General features: G+C 31.9%; 1 protein-coding gene across 1 annotated transcript in view; it reads left to right on the plus strand.

Annotated features, from left to right (window-relative positions):
* The window catches only part of COL5A2 (collagen type V alpha 2 chain), a 196,607-nt gene extending 177,157 nt beyond the window's left edge, over window positions 1–19,450 (plus strand). Inside the window, exons 50-54 of the mRNA XM_051986039.1 lie at window positions 916–1,023; window positions 1,877–2,168; window positions 10,168–10,352; window positions 15,547–15,786; window positions 17,351–19,450. Of these exons, the coding sequence (XP_051841999.1) occupies window positions 916–1,023; window positions 1,877–2,168; window positions 10,168–10,352; window positions 15,547–15,786; window positions 17,351–17,497 (972 nt within the window). The 3' untranslated portion in view covers window positions 17,498–19,450. The remainder of the gene's footprint in view (window positions 1–915; window positions 1,024–1,876; window positions 2,169–10,167; window positions 10,353–15,546; window positions 15,787–17,350) is intronic.
* The last annotated feature ends 405 nt before the right edge of the window (window positions 19,451–19,855 follow it).

Consider the following 19,855-nt stretch of genomic DNA (forward strand, 5'->3'; position numbering starts at 1 on the left):
TATTTGTTGTTGTTCAATTGTTTCAGTCATTTCTGACTCTGACCCCATTTGGAGTTTTCTAGTTAAAGTACTAGAGGGTTTGCTATTTCCTTTTCTAACTCATATGACAGATGAGGAAATTGAGCCAAAGAGGATTAAGTGACTTGTCTCCCTCTCTCACCTAGGCTGAAAATATTGGGGCCATTCATGAGCTACTTCTGTGCTCAGTAAGATAGTGTTGACCTACTGTTTATTCCACTTGGGATAGTTTTCCCCTCCTTAGAAAATCTGGTACTTCCATCTCTCTTAAGGGGCTTACCATATCAATATTGAATTTATTGTATTGATTACTCAAGCACTTTAATGCACATCAACTTGGAATTTCTGAGCTCAATATGTCAGCCTTAACTTCACTTGTACTTAGACCATATTTAAAGAATTAAGAGAATAGTACATATGTATTCCTTGAAACTAAATTATGATTTTTATGACAATAGTGATTTTTTAAGAGAAAAGAGAACTAGTGAGACACTTTAAAAAATTCATTGCAAAGAAATGTCTTTACTGCAGCTTTATACCTTTAGACTTTCTTCATGTTTAAAATGATGGGCAGTGGGACTATATGATCCCAAAGCTCTTTCTTGATGTTAAATCCTATGATATTATTTTTGAATATGTACTTAATAGATGTAATTTATTAAAATAAAGATTTTTCTGGAATGAATAACTGATGAATCACATATTAATTCTGGTAAAGGCAGGAAATGCTGAATTCTACCTGCACCAGAACATTAATCTAAATTCTGACTTCAACACTGAGGCATCAAAATGTGTCACTGAAAAGTAATTTATGATTATAAGAAAACCAAAATCATTTCCTTAATAGGAAAAAAGTATTATTACACATTGATAAAACATATTCCTTGTATTTTTCAGGGACCCCCAGGACCAGTGGGTCCTTCAGGTAAAGAAGGAAATCCTGGGCCACTTGGACCAATTGGACCTCCTGGTATGAGAGGAAGTGTAGGAGAAGCAGGACCAGAGGTATGTTGATAAGAATTTAGAGTCTAAAAATTTATTCAAATATTTTCTAGCATCCACAGAGACCTTGTAAAGTTTGAAAAGTCAGAAGCTGAATGGAACTATAAGAAAGTTATCACTTTATCTTTTTAAGTGGGAAATGGATCATCACTCAGAATTGTAATGAACATCCCTGTTCTGATAGAATTTAGAGATAATGAGTTCTCAATGATTTTTTTGCATCTGTGAATCTTGGAAACTAAAAGTGAAGCCTTGCTCCACACAAGAGCTAATTTGCTCTTGTTTGGCTGATTCAATAAGCAATATTTACATGGTGTCATCAGGGACTCATAAAGCTTCATAAAATGCTGTATCTACATGACAATTCAGCTAAGCAAATCTAGATTCACAAATTTTCTGACTCTAGGTTGAAAAAAATCTCAATTGAATGTATTATTCTTATCTGAAATCCCTCCAGATTAATTGTATAATTCTAATATTTTGGGATTCAGAAATGATTTTGTGAGATTATTTTAATTCCGTAAGATAAAATTTCCCATCTATAATTAGAGGTATCTTTCTGGGTAGATATCCCTATCTTTCAAGGTAGATATCCCATTTATATTTGTTTCAAATACTGATTTATAAACCTAAGGGTCTAAAAATGTTTTCTGTATGATTTTCCACATGTGGACTTTAGTAGTTTGACACAGAATTCTTATTTAACTACAAAATGTGTTAATAACAAAAACTGTTATTTCCATTTATAAGGATGTTGCATCTAAATTCTGTACCAAATGAAGCCAAAATTCTTGTATCCAAAAGTATAAGCAATTATGTGTTATCTAAATTCCTTTTCAATTTTTTAAACTATTAGGGTCCGCCTGGTGAGCCTGGTCCTCCTGGTCCTCCAGGCCCTCCTGGTCACCTCACTGCTCCTCTTGGGGATATAATGGGACACTATGATGAAAGTATGTCGGACCCCCTCCCAGAGTTCACTGAGGATCAAGCAGCTCCTGATGATAAAAATAAAACAGACCCAGGAGTACATGCTACTTTGAAGTCACTAAGTAGCCAGATTGAAACCATGCGTAGCCCTGATGGCTCAAAAAAACATCCAGCACGTACTTGTGATGACTTAAAGCTTTGCCATCCATCAAAGCCTAGTGGTGAGTATGCAGCTGGAATTCTTGAAATAAAATAAAATGCAATATCTGTGATTGTAGGATAGAAAAGCAAAATATACTATACTACACATTACAAGATAAGATCATAGAATTACATATAAAAGGGATTATTTAGTCTAACATACTCATTTTTAAAAGGAGGAAACTAAGAGTTAGTAAGTTTTTATGACATCTCTAAGGTCACACACAGTATTTATGCTTCTGACTCCAACTCAATTCTCTGATTACAACTTTAAATTATTCTCCTGCTTGTTCCACTTTGAAAACTAGAACAAGGTTTGGGAAAGCAACTTTTGCTTTTCTTTTCAGAAGATTATTCCATTTTCCCTCACATTGCTTAAGTTACTCCTTAAAAGTATGAAATAATAAAGAAATTTCAGTGCTTATTGGCTTTTAAAATTTCAGCCCAACTGGCTGAAAAGTTTAATTTCTGAAACTCATCCCAAACTTTCCTACTTCCAAAAAGTTTTTTTTTTCATTTTTTCATTTTTTATAAATTATCAAACTTGTATTTTTTTCTTACTCCCTCCCCATTAAAACCATCAGCAACAGAAATAAAATCTTTGTAACAGATGTGTATAGTCAGGTTAAATAAATCCCTATTTTGTCTATCTTGAAAAATATGTCTCATTCTGCATCCTAAATCGATATATCATCTCTTTCAGGAATGAGCAGCATGCTTGGTCATTGGTCTCTTGAATCAAAGTATCATGAAACATGATAACTTTCAAAAGTAACTTTCAAAGTTACTTATCTTTATAAAGTCTTTTGAAAATTTAAAGCTGAGGGCAGCTAGGTGGCACAGTGGATAAAGCACCAGCCCTGAAACCAGGACAACCTGAGTTCAAATTTGGGCTCAGACATTTAACACTTCCTAGCTGTGTGACTCTGCAAGTCACTTAACCCCAATTGCCTCAGAAACAAACAAACAAAAAAAGAAAATTTAAAGCTGGGGTAAAGCTAAGATGACATAGTAAAAAACTTGTATGAACTTTACTAAATTCCCTTTTAATTTAAAAATAATGCTTCAAAACAAATTCTGGAATGGCAGGAGTACCCAAAAAAATTGGGTGAACAGATTTCTAGCCCAAGAAAACTTGGAAAGTTGACAGGAAAGGGTAAAAATGAAGCTCAGTGCATTACCCAGGCAAACCAGCATCAGGTCTTGGAATTGACTAAATAAGCAACCAAACTTCCTGAACTTTCAAACCACAAACCACAAATCCCATTCAGAAACTAACTGGTCAGAAGATTATAGGGGACACTTTGCTGATCCTGGGTGTAGGGGTGTATTGAATTGCCCGTACAAAATTCCAGGTCACAATCCTAAAGTGAGGAAGTGTACAAGCACACTACTGTGTGTGGCCACAGAGGAGCAGAGACCCTGTAACAAAGTGTGCCTGTCATTGCTCATAGACAAGAAGATAGGTCAGGAGAGCAGTGATCACAGTTCTCCTTGGATCATACCACCTTAGAAGAACTGAAACTTACAGATTACCAGGAATAGCTTTGAATTCAGCATCATGAAAAACCTAAAGCTTGAGACAGTCCCCCTATAATAGACAAGAATAAGACTGGAAAAATGAGCAAGCAACAATAAAGAGCCTGACAATAAAAAATTACTGTGATGACAGGGAAGATCAGAACAAACCCAGGATATACCAAACAACGTAAAAACAGCTACATGGATATTCTCAAAGTAAAATGTAAATTAGGCTTGGACCTTCAAAAATTCATGGAATAATTCAAAAAAGATTTAAAATCAACCAAGAGTGGTAAAAAAAAAAAGGAGAAAAAGTGAAAGTTAAGCAAGAAAATAATAAAAATAAATCAATAGTCTGGTAAAAAGGCACAAAAATACTCAAGAAAATAATACCTTAAGAAACAGAATAGACTAATGCTAAAAGATACACAAAAATGCATAGAAGAAAAGAACTCTTTAAAAAGCAGAATTGGTCAGATGTAAAAAGAATTACAAAAAATTCCCAAAGAAAAGAAGTCCTTAAAAATTAGATTTGGTCAAGTGGGAAGGGAGATATAGAAAATGATTGTCAAGAAAATAATTTCTTAAAAATTATAATTGGGCAAGTGGAAGTTAATGCTTCTATAAGAATTCAAGAAACAATACAACAATAAAAATAAAAAAATAAGCAAATGTGAAATATCACATCAGAAAAATAAATGACCTGGAAAATAGAAAACATATAGACAATTTAAAAATTATTGTATTCCCTGAAAGACATGATTAATCAAAAAAAGAATCTCAACATCTTCTTTCTTTTTTTCTGACTTTTATTAAAATTTCACAGAAAAAAACACAATTCTTCTACAGAATAATACACATGTCTAACATGACAACTAGTTAGATATGTGAAGCAAGGGATGGTTTATTTTAATTGCACCTTAGTTTTTCAATTTTTGTATCTTGTTTTCTTAATTCCTGATCATTGAAGACATTGCTTTATTTTTCATTTGTAGATCTACCAGATTTTATACATTTTCCAGTCTGTTTTGTAGCATCCTACATGTTTTTCCAATTGTTTCTAGTAGTTGATTCTGATGAACTTTAACATAAATTATGTGGGTATGTTTGACAATTCTGCTGTCTGATTTAGAAGACAGAGAATCTTGGGAAGAGCTGGTCAAAGGGGGGCTGGGTGCATGGGAACTACAGGAGCTCTTTGGTTCTGGGAGAATTTTTTTAGGGAAGTGCCATAGCAGTTCTCACAAGCTATAATTTAAAGCCTAACACTGAATGGAAAACTGAAATATTAAATGTGTCCTCCATATTTCCAGCATACAAAGCTGCAGAATCTCTTTTATAAACTTCATATGACTTTTTGCTTTTAGTAGATTCTTTAATTCACCTGTTCTGTTGAACATCTCTGTTCTCAGTTTAAATTCAGATGATGATCACAGTATCTAGTCCAAGGTGAATGACTCCTCTGGTGACTGGTCAATGACACTTCTCAGCTATTGAAAAAGTTGTTTCAAGACCTTTGTTGGGTCTTTTTTTTTCAGAATGGAAACTTTGGCTGGTACATGAGATACAGAGATGATTGGAGATTGGGAAGATGGTAAATTAGCAGAGAGGGATTGATCATCAGGCAATGATGGTATAAAGCACCATTTCACCAAAGAATTTGGGAATAGTTTACTTCCCTTATATCTAGTGTGCTGAAGTTTTAAACAACATATCAAGATTCTATCAAGGAAACCTGCCCTGATATTCTAGAATGAAAGAATAAAATATAATTTGAAAGAATCCATTGATTATTTTCTGAAAAAGACCCCAAATAAAAACTCCAAGGAATATTATAGCCAAATTCCAGAACTCCTGTGTCAAGGAGAAAATAATACAGGCAACCAGAAAGAAAGAGTTGAAATATTGTGGAATGATGATCAGAATAACAGAAGATTTAGTAGCTCCTACATTAAAGCACCAGAAGGCTTAAAATATAATATTATAGAAGGCAAAGGAGCTAATATTATAACCAAGAATCACTTATCCAGAAAAAAATGAATACAATCCTTCAGGGGAAAAATTTATATTTAATGGAATAGAGGATGTTCTAGCTTTCCTGATTGAAAAAATCAGAGCTTAATAAAAATTTGACTTTCAAATGCAAGACTCAAAAGAAATATAAAAAGATAAACAGTAAAGAGAAATCATAAAGGAATCAGTTAAGGTTAAACTACTTACATTTCTATATGGGAAGATAATACTTGTCTTCTAGGAATTTCATCATTATTGGGCCAGTTAGAAGAACTAACTATATAAGATACAAGGCATGGATATGAGTTGACTATGATGACTGATATCCAAAAAATAAAATAAAATTAAGCAGTGAGAAAGAGGGACACACTGAGAGGAGGGGAAAGGGAAAGGAAGAATGATAAATTATCTCAGATAAAAGAGGCCTGAAAGATCCTTTTTTTGTGTGGAAGTGATGATGGGGGAAATGGTGGACAATGCTTGTACCTTACTGTCATTGAAATATCAGTTCGTTTAGAAACCCACCAATATACAGGGAGGAAATAAAAAACAGAGTGGCAGGATGATAGGAGGGCAGATTGGGGATAGTGACAGCAACAAAACTTTTTTTGAGGAGGGTGAAAGAGACAGAGAAGGATAAACTGGGTAGGGAAATAAGATGGAGATTAATATATAATAACACACCTGTGAATGTAAATGAAATGGACTCATTCATAAAAAAGAAGCTGATAGTAGAGTGGATTAAAAACATAATTCTACAATATATTGTTTATTTACTTGAAGGAGTAAAGGTAAAGAGCTGAAGTAGTTTTTTTTTAAAGCAGGAATTATAACCAGGTGTCAGACAAAGCCAAAGAAAATAAATAAATAAACAATGGACTGAAATAAACAAATAAATTTAATCTAATTATAAGAGAAAAGCAAGGAAACTTCATTTTAACAAAAGATAATATAGACAATGAAATAATATCAATACTTAACATATATACATTAAATGGCAGAGCATCCCAATTTTTAAATGAAAAGTTAAATGAATTGCAGTAGAAAATTGACAATAAAACTCTACTATTGGGGGACCTCAATTTTCCCTTTTCAGAACTAGATAAATCTAAACATAATATAAACAAGAAAGAAGTTAAGGAGATGAATAGAATTTTGGAAAATTCAGATATGAGAGACCTCTGGAAAAAATAAATGGAAATAGGAAGGAATATATATTTTTTTCAATTGTATATATATACACAAAAACTGATCATGTGTTAGAACAAAAACGCCCTATGACCAATTCTGAGTATAAATATTAAATGCATTTTTTCATATCGCATTACAATAAAATTATATTAAATAAAGGGTTATTGGAACAGGCAAAACATTTAACTGGAAACTACATAATAAAATACTAAGGAATGAGTAAGTCAAAAACCAATCATAGAAACAATGAATTATTTCATTAAAATGACAAGAATGAGATAACACATCAAAATTTATGGGATTCAGTTAATGTAGTCCTTAGGGGAAATTTTATATTTTTAAATGCTTACATTCATAAAGTGGAGAAAAAAAGCAGATCAATAAATTGGGCATGCAACTAAAAATACTAAAAACTGTAAAGTTCCCCAATTAAATACCAAATTGGAACTATAAAACTCAAAGGAAAGATGAATAAAACTGGAAGTTTTAAAAAAATTGAACTGATAAATAAAAGGTTCTGTTTTAATAAAATAAAAAACCCAATAGAATAGATAAAACATTGGTTAATTTGATTTTTAAAAAGAAAAAAGAAAACCAGATTATCAGATTCAAAAAAATAAAAAGGATTAATGAACCACCAATGAAGAGGAAATTTAAGCAATCATTAGAAACTATTTTGTCTAATTATAAATCTAACAAAGTTAAATGAATTAATATTTACAAAAAGATAAATTGCCTAGATTAGCAGAAGAAATAGAATACTTAAATAACCGTATCTCAGAAAAATAAATTCAATAAGCCATCAGGGAGATGCCTAAGGAAAAATTCTAGGATCAGCATAGATTCACAGGTGAATTCTACCAAACATTAAAGAGCAATCAATTCCAATACTATACAAGCTATAGCGGAAAGTGGGCAAAGAAGGAGTCCTACCAAATTCCTTTTTATAACACAAATATGCTGCTGATATCAAAAGCAGAAAAAGCAAAACCACAGAAAAAAACTATAGACCAATTTCCCTAATGAATATTGCTGAAAAATTTTTATATTTATATATACACCAGATGACTTAGCCATACCAGGTCTCAAACAATATTATCAAGTAGTAAACATCAAAATAGTCTGGTGCTGGGTCAAAAAAAAAAAAGAATGATGGAACAGTAGAATAGATTAGGTACATAATACTCAGTAGTAAATGACCACAGTAATGTAATGTTTGTTAAACCCAAAGATCCAATTTTGGGGGCCAAGAACTCACTATTTGAAAAAACTGTAGGGCAAAATAGAAAGCAGGTTAGCAGAAATTAGGTCTATTGCTAGATTCCAACATCTTATACTATATACACAAAAAGGTCAAAAATGGCACATGATTTAGAAATAAAGGGTGAAACCATAAATTAGGGGAGCAAGGAATAGTTTATTTCTCATATCTGTGGATGAGGAAAAATTTATAATTGAATAAGAAATAGAGCATATAAAATAGATATTTGATTACATTAAATTCATTTTTTTTCACAAACAAAACCAATTTATCCAAGATTTGAAGGAAAGCAGAAAACTGGGGTAAATTTTTCACAGTAAATTTTTCTGATAAAGCCTTATTTCTCAACTATCTAGAGAAGCAAACCAAATTTATCATAATATGACTCATTTTTCAATTGACAAATGATTAAGTAACATGAATAGGCAGTTTTATATGAAGTCAAAACTATCTATATTAATATAAAAATGCTCTAATTAGAGAAATGCACATTAAAACAATTCTGAGGTATTACTTCATACCTATCAGATTGGCTAATGTGACAGAAAAGAAAAATGAAAAATGTTGGAGGAGGTATTAAAAATTTTAGTCACTAATGAATTATTGGTGCAGTTGTGAACTTATTCAACCATTCTGGAGAGAAATCTAGAGCTGTGTATCAAAGATTATTAAACTGTCCATACCCTTTGGCCTAGAAATACTACTCATAGGTCTATACCCCAAGGAAATAAGCAAAAAGGGACCAAATATGTACTACAATATTTATAGGATTTTTTTCTATTGGCAAAGAATTGAAAATTGAGGGGATGCCTGTTAATTGAGGAATGGCTGCATAAATTGTGATAGATGATGTAAATGTTTAGCTATAATGATAAGCAAGATGATTTCAGAAAAACCATGAAAGACTTACATTAAGTGAGCATAACAGTAACAGCAAAATTTTAAGATGATCAATTATGAATAACTTAGTTATTCTCAGCAAAAATTCTGAAGAACTAATAAATTAAAAATATTACTACCTTCAAAGAAAGAATCAATGGAGTTAGTGCACATTGAGGCATACTTTTTAAAACTTAATTTTTCTTGTTTTTTTGTTTTTGGTGTATGTTTTCTTTCACAGTACAGCTAATATATAAATATTAATATTTATTAATATAATAAATGGCTAATAAATAAATATCATGACTGCACATATATAACATATATTAAATTATTTGCCTTATCAAAGAGAGGAGAAGAGATGGATAGAGAGAATTTGGAACTCAATTTTTTTAAATATTAAAAAAATGTTTTTACATAAGAGTGGAAAAATAAAAAAAAATTACAAGCTTCTATGCTTTTTCTATTGATTGTAATTTTTCTCTTGATCTTCTGAATCTTTAATTCTCACCCATTCTTTAAAAAATAAAGTTCACACACCATCTTCTAAGAGATCTTCGTGATTTCCTTACCTCTTCCAATTAATAATGGCCTTCACTCCTAATATTGCTTCATTGAAACCTCTCATCCATACACGTTTATTCTACCTGTGTCTGTCTGTCTTTCTATCTATCCATCCATCTATATGATTATTTCTATCCTCATACTATAAGGTAAGTTTCCAGAGTACAAAAACTAGATCGCATGGACATTCTCTATTGCCTCAATATCTAGCATACCATATGCATACAATAATAATTATGTGTCATATTTACATAGTGCTTTAAGATTTATAAGTACTTTTCTAAAAAAAATTGTAAAGCTTTCTGTGAAAGTAATATTATCCTAAGTTCAAAAACAATTCAAAAGCTAGAGCTAAGAATTCTATATTCCAAATATTAGAAACTAACAACTTTTTTCATGTGCATTTTTATTTATTTTTAATTTTAGTATCTTCATTTACTATTCAAAGTAATCTTAAATGGTTCTATAGCAATGAATAATGTAGAATATATCTTTTTAATGGAAATTGTAAAATGTAATTAAAAACCCTCCACCAACTTAAAAAAGCAAGAGCTGTGACCAGCTATATAAATCTTCCTTTTGTTACATAGGTCAGTATTGGATTGATCCTAACCAAGGATGTGTTGAAGATGCTATTAAAGTTTACTGCAATATGGAAACAGGAGAGACATGTATCCCAGCAAACCCATCTAGTGTGCCCCGAAAAACATGGTGGGCCAGCAGATCTGACCATAAACCTGTTTGGTATGGCCTTGATATGAATAGAGGATCTCAGGTAATATTATATGACTTAATAATTGTATTCTTGAAATTATTTTTTATTTTAAATCCTTCTATAGCTTGTCATCCTCTTCTATTTCTTAATGCAAAATTTTACTTTTTCTTTGAAATTGCTTTCACTCCTCAGTCTGCTTCTTGGCTTTCCTGACTTCCATTAAAATATGGCTTAAATATCATCTTTCTTTTCCCTTCCCACCTGTCTCAGCCTAGCATCTTTCCCTCTGAAATTGCCTTCTATCATCTATCTATGTATCTATATAGATCTGTAAATATATCTGTACATAGTTGTTTGCATTTGAATCTCAATTAGAATGTGAACTGTATGAAGATAGAGACTATATTTTGCTTTGTATCCATAATGCCTGACAAATGATAAGTTCTTCATAAACATTTATTAATTAACAAGTTGCCCAACTTAGACGATTGTAAAAGGCTTACAAGGTAATTCTATATTTTGGAAATCATATTAGTTATAACAATGTTGGCCACACAGAATGTTAGAGTTGAGTCAATATGGTTTAATCTCTTTAGTTTACTAAAAGGAAACGGACTAATAGAGATCAAGTAGCTTGCTTTAGTCACATAGATAATAAATGGCAGGCATGATGCAAATCCAAGGCTTCTGACTATTTTTCCTTTATATCATGTTCCTTTTCTATTAATCATATGTCATAAGCAACATTTTAGCATTATGACACAAATTCTGAATTATAATAATTACTTTTATTGGTTAAACATCAACTATCATTTGTATGATATTTTATTAGAATACTTTCTTAGGGAACATATGACTGTATATAATTCTGCCATATAATATATCCACATTTAGCACAATGAAAGTTACTTAAAATGCAAGTCATTGCTACCTATGTTTGCATGTCTTTGAAGTTCTCTTTGATAATTTAGATTTGATAACTAATTCAGTTCAGTAAAAGCTCCTTTATCATGTTTCTTGAGTTCAAAGGACAAGATCTAAGGTTTTACAAGATGTCCAATCCCCATTCTTGATTTCTGACTATTCTTTTATTTATTTTCTGATCATCTTCATTCTTATTTTTTTTTCTTTTAATTTTTTTAAATTTTTATTTATTTTATTTTTAAAATTTATTTTAATTTTATTTAAATACTACTCTAGTTAACTCTGCACATATTCTAATCCTACTTCTGGTTTTGCCTTGTTCTCTTCTCTTTGGTCTAGAACCAGTTGAAATTTTTTATCTCCACTTTAATCTTTGATCTAAGTCTTCTCTAACCTTCTACTTCAAAATGTATAAAACAAGTCACAAAGTTATATGCCAGAGATGCAGAGAGGATGTTTCCAAGGTCCAACTATAGTTTAATGAAGAAGAAAAACCTTTTTCTTTTTAACATAAGTGCTAAGTTAAAAAACATAACAAAACTATCTGAATTGGTTATGCAGCACTAAAACCAAAATCAAAATAAATCTCTTTTTTTCACTTTCCATTTATATATAAGTAAACAACGCTCCTTGGAAAATAATTTATGTCTATTACTGATCTTTTCATTAGTATAAAGCATATAATTCATTTTCCTGATACTTTTGAATTTGCAGTTAAATGAGGAAAGAGAAAAAAAAGTAATATAATAAGCCCAACTTCTTAGCAATGAAATTCATTAGTTATTTTTAATACAACTTGAAATCATAATTACATATTACTGCATGATTTGATTTTCAAAATAAAAGGACATTTTATTATCAGCTAAATAGCAATGCATTTAAAACATTTAATTTTCCTACTTCTGGCTATTATAAATGGTAACTAATATGATTATTGGGGCAGCTAGTTGACACACACAATAAAGTGACAAGCAGGGAGTTGGGAAGACCTGAGTTCAAATCTCAAATATTGACTAATCTGTGTGATCCTGGGCAAGTTACTTAAGCTTTTTAAATATGTAAAATGAGCTGGAGAAGGAAATGGTAAATCACACTAGTATGCCAAGAAAACTTCAAAAGGTTTCATGAAAGGTCATGTACAACTTAACACGAATAAACGACAACAAAATATGATCATTACCTTTGTATTTGAAAGTGTTTTACATATGTTTGTATGACTTAAGAAATATGTAATCTTGTACAATTTTCCAATACTATTATTATACAATGGGAATATCACCCTAGCGATGGCAGAGTAAAGGCGGGAACTAATCAAACCTCTCCCCCAAACTGCTCCAAATTCCTTTAAATAATGACTCTAAACAAATTTTAGAACATCAGAAGACCCAAAAGATGGAGTAGAACATTTTTCTGGTCTAAGGCAACTAAGAAATTTAGCAGAAAAGATCTGTGACACTAGGATGAGAGTCTCAGGGCAGGATATCTGCAAGGACAGGAGATGCTGGTGCAGTCCCAGCCCCAGCCCCAGCCCCAACCCCAGTCCCAGCATTGGTTTGAGTTGAGCTCCAAATCATTGACAGTGCTGGTGGCTTCCAGATCTTTCAGGCCATAGACACCAAAGAGTATGTAGAAGGTCAGCAGAAAGGTCTGTGGAATGTGAATCCAGCACACAATCCCAGGATGGGCCCAGGCCAGACCCCAGCATCAAAAAATCAGGACCTCTGAATCAGCAGTAGTGCTAGAGACTTCTTGAACTCTCAACCAGGGAACACCAGGGCACTCTCAGAAGGTTGGTGGAGAGAGTCTGTGGCAATGGGGTGGGAGTCTGGTGTTCAATCCCAGCGTACTCCATCTGCAGAAAACCAGCCCCTGCCAGCACACTAGATCTTATAGCTACAGTGGGTAGGGATACATCTAACAGCTCCAGGACAGAAAAGAGTTCTTGTAGGCAGATTCCTAGAAGGATTTCTGAAAACAGATATACAAAACCTTTGAAGCTTGGGACAGTGCATCTCCATTCTGGAAATGGAGTCTTACTTTAACAGAGAGTTAAAAGCTGAGAAAACTAGGCTAGAAAAATGAGTAGAAAACAAAAAAAAAAATTTCTGATCACTGAAAGTTATTATGGTGACAAGGAAGATCAAAATGTACACTCAGAAGATGTTTAAAGTCAAAACTCCTACGTACAAGCCTCAAAGAAAAATAAGAATTGAGTTTCAGAGTCCATTTTGAGCTCTTCCATAGTCTGAACCGAAGTAAGAGAGATAGAAGAAAAATTAGGGAAAGAACTAAGAGAGGTATAAAAGGAAATACACACAAAAAACTAAAAGAATTGGCCAATTGGGAAAGGAGGTACAAAAGCTCACTGAGGAAAGTAATTCCTTATAAAATAGAATTGAACAAATGGAAGCTAATGACTTTATGAGAAATCAAGATCAATAAAGCAAAATCAAAAAAAAAAAAAAGAAAAAATTAGGAAAAATGTGAAATATTTCATTGGAAAAACATTTGCCATAAAATAGATCCTGGAGAAATAATTTAAAAATTATTGTTCTTCCTGAAAGTCATGATCAAGAAAAGAGACCAGACATCATCTTTCAAGAAATTATCAAGGAAAACTCTCCCGATACTCTAGAACCAGAGGGTAAAATGGAAATGGAAAGAATCCATCAATCTTCTCTTGAAAGAGATCCCAAAATTAAAACTCCCAGGAATATTATAGCCAAATTCTGGAACTCCCAGGTCAAGGAGAAAATATTGCAAGCATTCAGAAAGGAACAAACTATAGTGGAGCCTCAGTCAGTATCATACAAGATTTAGCAGCTTCTATATTAAAGGACTATAGGGCTTGGGATATGATATTCTAGTGAGCAGTGGAGCTAGGATTGCAACTAAGAATCATCTACCCAACAAAACTGAATATAATCCTTCAGAGAAAAAGGTAATTATTCAATGAAATAGAAGGTTTTCAAGAATTCATGATGAAAAGGCCATAGCTGAACAGAAAATTTGATTTTCAAATATAAGACTTTGGAGAAGCAGATGGAGGTAATAAGAAAAGTAATATCATAAAGGCTTTAATAAGATTTATCTGTTTACATTCCTACATGAGAAAATGATATTTGTAACTCATTAGAAAGTTCTCATTATTATGGCAGTTAGTTTAGACATGTATGAGTTGAATATGAAGGGATATATATATTTTTTAAATTGATGAAATTAAGGGGTGAGAGAGGAATGTACTTGGAGCAAAGGAAATGAAGTAGTGGAATGCTGCAAATTATTTGCCATAAAAAGAGGCAAGAAAAAGCTTTTACAGTAGAGGGGAAGAAGGGCAGGAAAAGGATGAATGAGTGAACCTTACTTTCATCAGAATTGGCTCAAATAGGAAATAACATACATATCAGTAGGAATACAGAAATCTATCTTTCCTTGGAGGAAAATAACAGGGAAATGGGATATGGGAAGTGGGGTAGGTTGAAAAAAGAGAGGGCATATTGAAGGAGGGAGTGATTAGTAACAAAACGTTTTTGAGGAGGGACAGGGTGAAAGAAAGAATAAATGGGGGAAAATGCAATTAGGAATAGTAATTGTAAAAAAATTGAAGCAAGTTTCTCTGATAAAATATTATTGTTTTCTGGAAAATGATTAGCATGATGTTCTCAGAAAAACAAAACCTGAAAAGTCTTTCATGGATCAAGTCAAATATACTGTATACAAAGTAATAGCAATGTTATTAGTTGTAAATGACTTTATTATTCTCAGTAGAACAATCATCCACATCTATTCTGAAGGACTTATGATAAAAATTCTATCCATATCTAGAGAAGAAACTGTATGTGGATTGAAGCATTCTCTATTACTCTATCTTTTTATTTTTAACTTAATTTTTCTTGAGGATTTTTAATTTTCAGTAGGGTGGGAGAACTATTGTTTTCTTTCACAACTTGATTTATGGAAATGTTTTGCATAACTTCATATCTGGTTTCTTAATTGTGGATGTGGATAAGGGAGAGAAACTAGAAATCAAGAAAACAAATGTAAAAATTTTTTTGAAGGTAACTGTGGGAAAATACTAAATAAAATTTGTTTAAAAAGAAATTTAGAATCAAAAATAACATTTTTCATATTTAGAGATCTCTTTTCATAAATTTTGGATTTTACTAGACTTGAAAAGCCATCTAGACCAATTTCATTTTACAGATAAGGGAGTTGAAATCCAAAGATAGTTGTTCAGTATCTTACTTAGGATGGTTAGCACAGTAGTTTGGGACCTACAACTGTTACAAATTTTAAAATTTTTCATTAATCATAAAATCATTTTTTCTAGTTTGTATATGGAGACAGCCAGTCACCCAATACAGCTGTTACTCAGATGACCTTTTTGCGTCTTTTATCAAAAGAAGCTTCTCAGAACATCACGTATATCTGCAAAAACAGTGTAGGGTACATGGATGACCAAGCCAAGAATCTCAAGAAAGCTGTAATTCTTAAAGGCGCTAATGATCTAGAAATCAAAGCAGAAGGAAACAGTCGATTTAGATACACTGTTTTGGAAGATTCTTGCACTGTGAGTATTCTTTTTGTTTTCCAAATAAATTTTGAGAATCAATTTTGTCAATATTTTTCTACATTGGGTCTGTGAGTGAATATAAAAGTGTGTTGTGTGTGAGTCTGTGTGTATGTATGTGTGTGTATATATATACATATATGTATATACATACACATATATATGTGTGTGTGTATGTGTATATATATATATGTATGTATATATGTATAAAACATATATCTGTGCTTAACTATTGCCTGCTTGAGGGAGGAGGGAAATGAGGGAGGGGGGATAAAGTTAAAAAGTATGCAGCAAAGAACAAAAGAGCAATCTACAAGGAACTAAAGAAAAGATGGACACTGTGAAAATAATTTCTTTCGCTTATATGTCCTTTCTTGAACTGATAATTTATTGTTATCTATTTTGAGTCCTCCCTGATGTTCTGCTGCCCACACTTAATGTTCCATTTTATTTTGTTTTCTTTTCTGTTTTTCTATTTTTTTTAATAAAATAAATTTAAAGATATTTTCCTATATTTCCTTATATGGAAAAACCTTTAGTACAAGAATTGATTAATAACTTATTAGAAGAAACTGTCTGTCTTTCCTTTTGCTTGTTTTTGATCTTTTTTTATGATGAGCTTTTAATGAGGCAGTTTGAAAAATGTCTCTAAAATATTTGTAATGCTTCCTTCAATGAAAGTTTGTAAAATGGACTTCAAGTAAAATAGATTAGAAATGACAGAATAATGAATGTGGAATTATTCTCTTTCCCCTTCTCCACTATGATCCTTTTTTATATAATTCTCAATACTATGCTCTTATAACCTCCTTGAAATAATTTCTTTAGCTCCCAAGCTCTTGTATACTTTGAATTCCCCTTAGCCTTCAAACATATTTCCTCTGATTTGCTACTCTGATACTCACAGTATCCTATTCTGAGGATCAATTTTTCCAAGTGCCCATTAAATCAGAAGACATTTTCTTTGTAAAAATCATACAATAAGTGTGATTTCTATTACTCTGGGAGTAAGTGAATGACAGTATGTCACAGAGTCACTGATTAGATTTGGAATTAAGTTAGTGTCAATTCAAGAAGATCTAAAAAGCATATTTAGCATATACCACCTTACATTTTCTCTCATCTCTGTGTCTGCTTCCTGGCTTTCCTGACTTCCATCAAAATTTGGTTTAACACCCACCTTATCCTCTTCTTCTTACTTGCCTCATCCTAGCACCTTCTCCTGTGAGATTATCTTCCATCTCTCTGGGATATATATATATATTTCTTTGCATATTGTGTCCTCCATTAAAACATGAACTCTGTGAGGACAGAGATCATATTTTGCCTTTCTTTGTATCCCTAGTGTCTGGAAAATAGTAAGCTCATAATCAATTTTGTTAGTTGATAAATTCTTAAACTTAAAACAATTACAAAATGTTTGCTAGGCAATAATATATTTTATTTTTCAGATGTTTGAATTTCCTTGGGAAAAATGCTTTACTAACAAGAGTAGGGTAAACATAATCTAGAGCCTTTTTATAATCTTAACCCACTCATGACCCATCTCTTCTTCATATTCTAGAGACGTAATGGAAATGTGGGCAAGACTGTCTTTGAATACAGAACACAGAATGTAGCACGCTTACCCATTGTAGATCTTGCTCCTGTGGATATTGGCAGTACAGACCAAGAATTTGGCATTGAAATTGGATCGGTTTGTTTTGTGTAAAGCAAGACGAGGTCAATCAACAAACACCACCATCATCAACCATGACCACACCATCCTTATCAAGAACTTAGACTGATTGAAGTTGATCCTGAGACTCTTGAAATAATGGCTGATATTTCATCAGCACTGTATATACAATTCTTCCTAAAGCCTGGCCTCCTTCAGAATATTTATTTTACTTACAAACCTCCAGTTTTAAGTGATTTTAGACAACTTTGAGTGCAGCAGTCCGATTTAAAAAGTACCAGCCAATGACCATCTTAGGAAAAAAGAAATTAACTTTGAAATTAATAGGTCTCAGTTTTTGTTTAGTTTTTATTTCCATGTATTGTACATGTTGCATACTACTTCCGAGCAAGCTATTCTTCCTGATAGCTAGCTTAAAAATTTGGATATATAAAATTAGGATGAAATGTTTTGTTTTGTTTTTTTTTTTTGCTTGACTGCCAACTTAAATAACAGTAAAGTAGAGCACTTTTGTGACCTCTCATTCCCAGTATATAAAGTACAATTACGTAACCTTTGGACCCTTAGAAATGAAGAACATGTTTCTCTAAAAGTATTGATATATCAAATAATCTTGGATGATATTCTTTTAAAGAAGCTATTAAAAAGTCATATTCATTTCTCATTACCTTCACTAAATTGTTTAATTAGCCTTTTTCCATGTCCTTGATGTCATCAAAGTCAAATAAATTGAGCATCCTAAATTTTAATGAAGTGTTAAAATGTGAATATGTAGTTCAACATGTCTTTTTTACACACTTGAACTTCAAAAGTCCTTAGTCTTTTCCTGGCACACATTTCTAAATCTCACTAATGTGGATGATGTGTGCATCTGAGGAAGAATGTCTTTGTACTTTCCTGTTTGAGAAGCCATTGGATTCCACATAACAGAATAAACAAACACATGTGACATTTATTTCCAGCCTCAATATGTTGGGACTGATTCATTCATACTCTTAACAGACTGACATATGAAAAAAAAAACAGTTTAGAAACTCGAAGTTGTGAATATGACTCTTTAGTCAATAGCAGGATGTATACAATTGGTAATTCTGGCCTTTGAATTGTGAGACAGTGACCCAACATTTCTTAGTATGAGCTACCTCATCTCTAGAAGCTGGGATGGATTGAATATTCTTAGGTTTTCTTTTGTTTGTTTTTTTAGTTAATAAAAGGTGCTATGCTTCTGTTATTATTCCAAGAATGGAGATAGGCAGGGCAAAAACATTTTTTTTTAAAAAGTGATGGTGCTAAATTTCCTTCTGTAAAGCTTTTACAAATAAAAATGATTATCACCAAATAACATTCTGAAAGAGTCTAGCTGTTAGACTTCCCATATCTGAAAGAGCAGTATTAAAATGCACTTTCACTGTTGGTCTGTCACATAGTTTATGGTCTTGTAATACCTGTGTGTTTAATTAGATGAGAACATGCAGGTAGCCACTGCTTCAAGGATTTAATTTCTGTTTCTTTTCTACATTTGTTTGCTCCGATTTCTTTCCTTTTTATTTGTTCTTTTAAAAGTAAACAGCTGGGACCATCCCAAAGAACAAGTCATGCACAGAGCTTTAGTCATGTATCTCTGCAAAGCATTTAATTAAATATTCGCTTCTTGTCATGTCAATGGCTTCTGTTTTGTGAAATTTGTCTAACATTTCAGCTCACAACAAGGAAAAGGATTATGGTGTAATTTATATGTTTATTTTTAATTATTTCCTTTTTTTGTAAAAAAAAAAAAAGCAAACAACAAAAAAGCATTCCACTTAATTTTATACATTGAATTATAAACAAAATTTTAAGGCATGGTCTTTTTTTTTTAGCAACACTTATGAAGGGAGGGTGAGACCAGTTATCACTGTCTATGCTCTTTAAAATGCCAGAATGATATAATTAAGATCAGAGAAAGATAATTTTTATTCATGACTGAATAAAATGTGATGATAAAAATGTATGTCTCATCTCACAATGTATTAAGCACTGTATTATGAAAATAGGGTATTGAAGTGGTTTTTTTTTAGAACTTTCTTTTGCACTAGTTAATATAAAATATATTCTAAAACATTCAATTTACAAAATGATCATTACTTGAGATGAGCATATTACACTTGAATATAAACATCATAACTTGTATGTGTGTCTATGTGTGTGTGTGTATAGGAACTAGAGAAAAAATATTTCTACAGGCCAATAGGGATATAATTCAATTCAGGACTCAACAGCTTTAACAACTTGACTAGGACTATACTGTGCTAATATTTTATTTAAGATTTTAGCATCAATATTCATTAGGGAGATTGGTCTATAATTTTCTTTCTCTGTTTTCAACCTACCTGGTTTAGGTATCAGTACCAT

Source organism: Antechinus flavipes, chromosome 3, assembly GCF_016432865.1.
Source record: "Antechinus flavipes isolate AdamAnt ecotype Samford, QLD, Australia chromosome 3, AdamAnt_v2, whole genome shotgun sequence".
Taxonomy (NCBI): domain Eukaryota; kingdom Metazoa; phylum Chordata; class Mammalia; order Dasyuromorphia; family Dasyuridae; genus Antechinus; species Antechinus flavipes.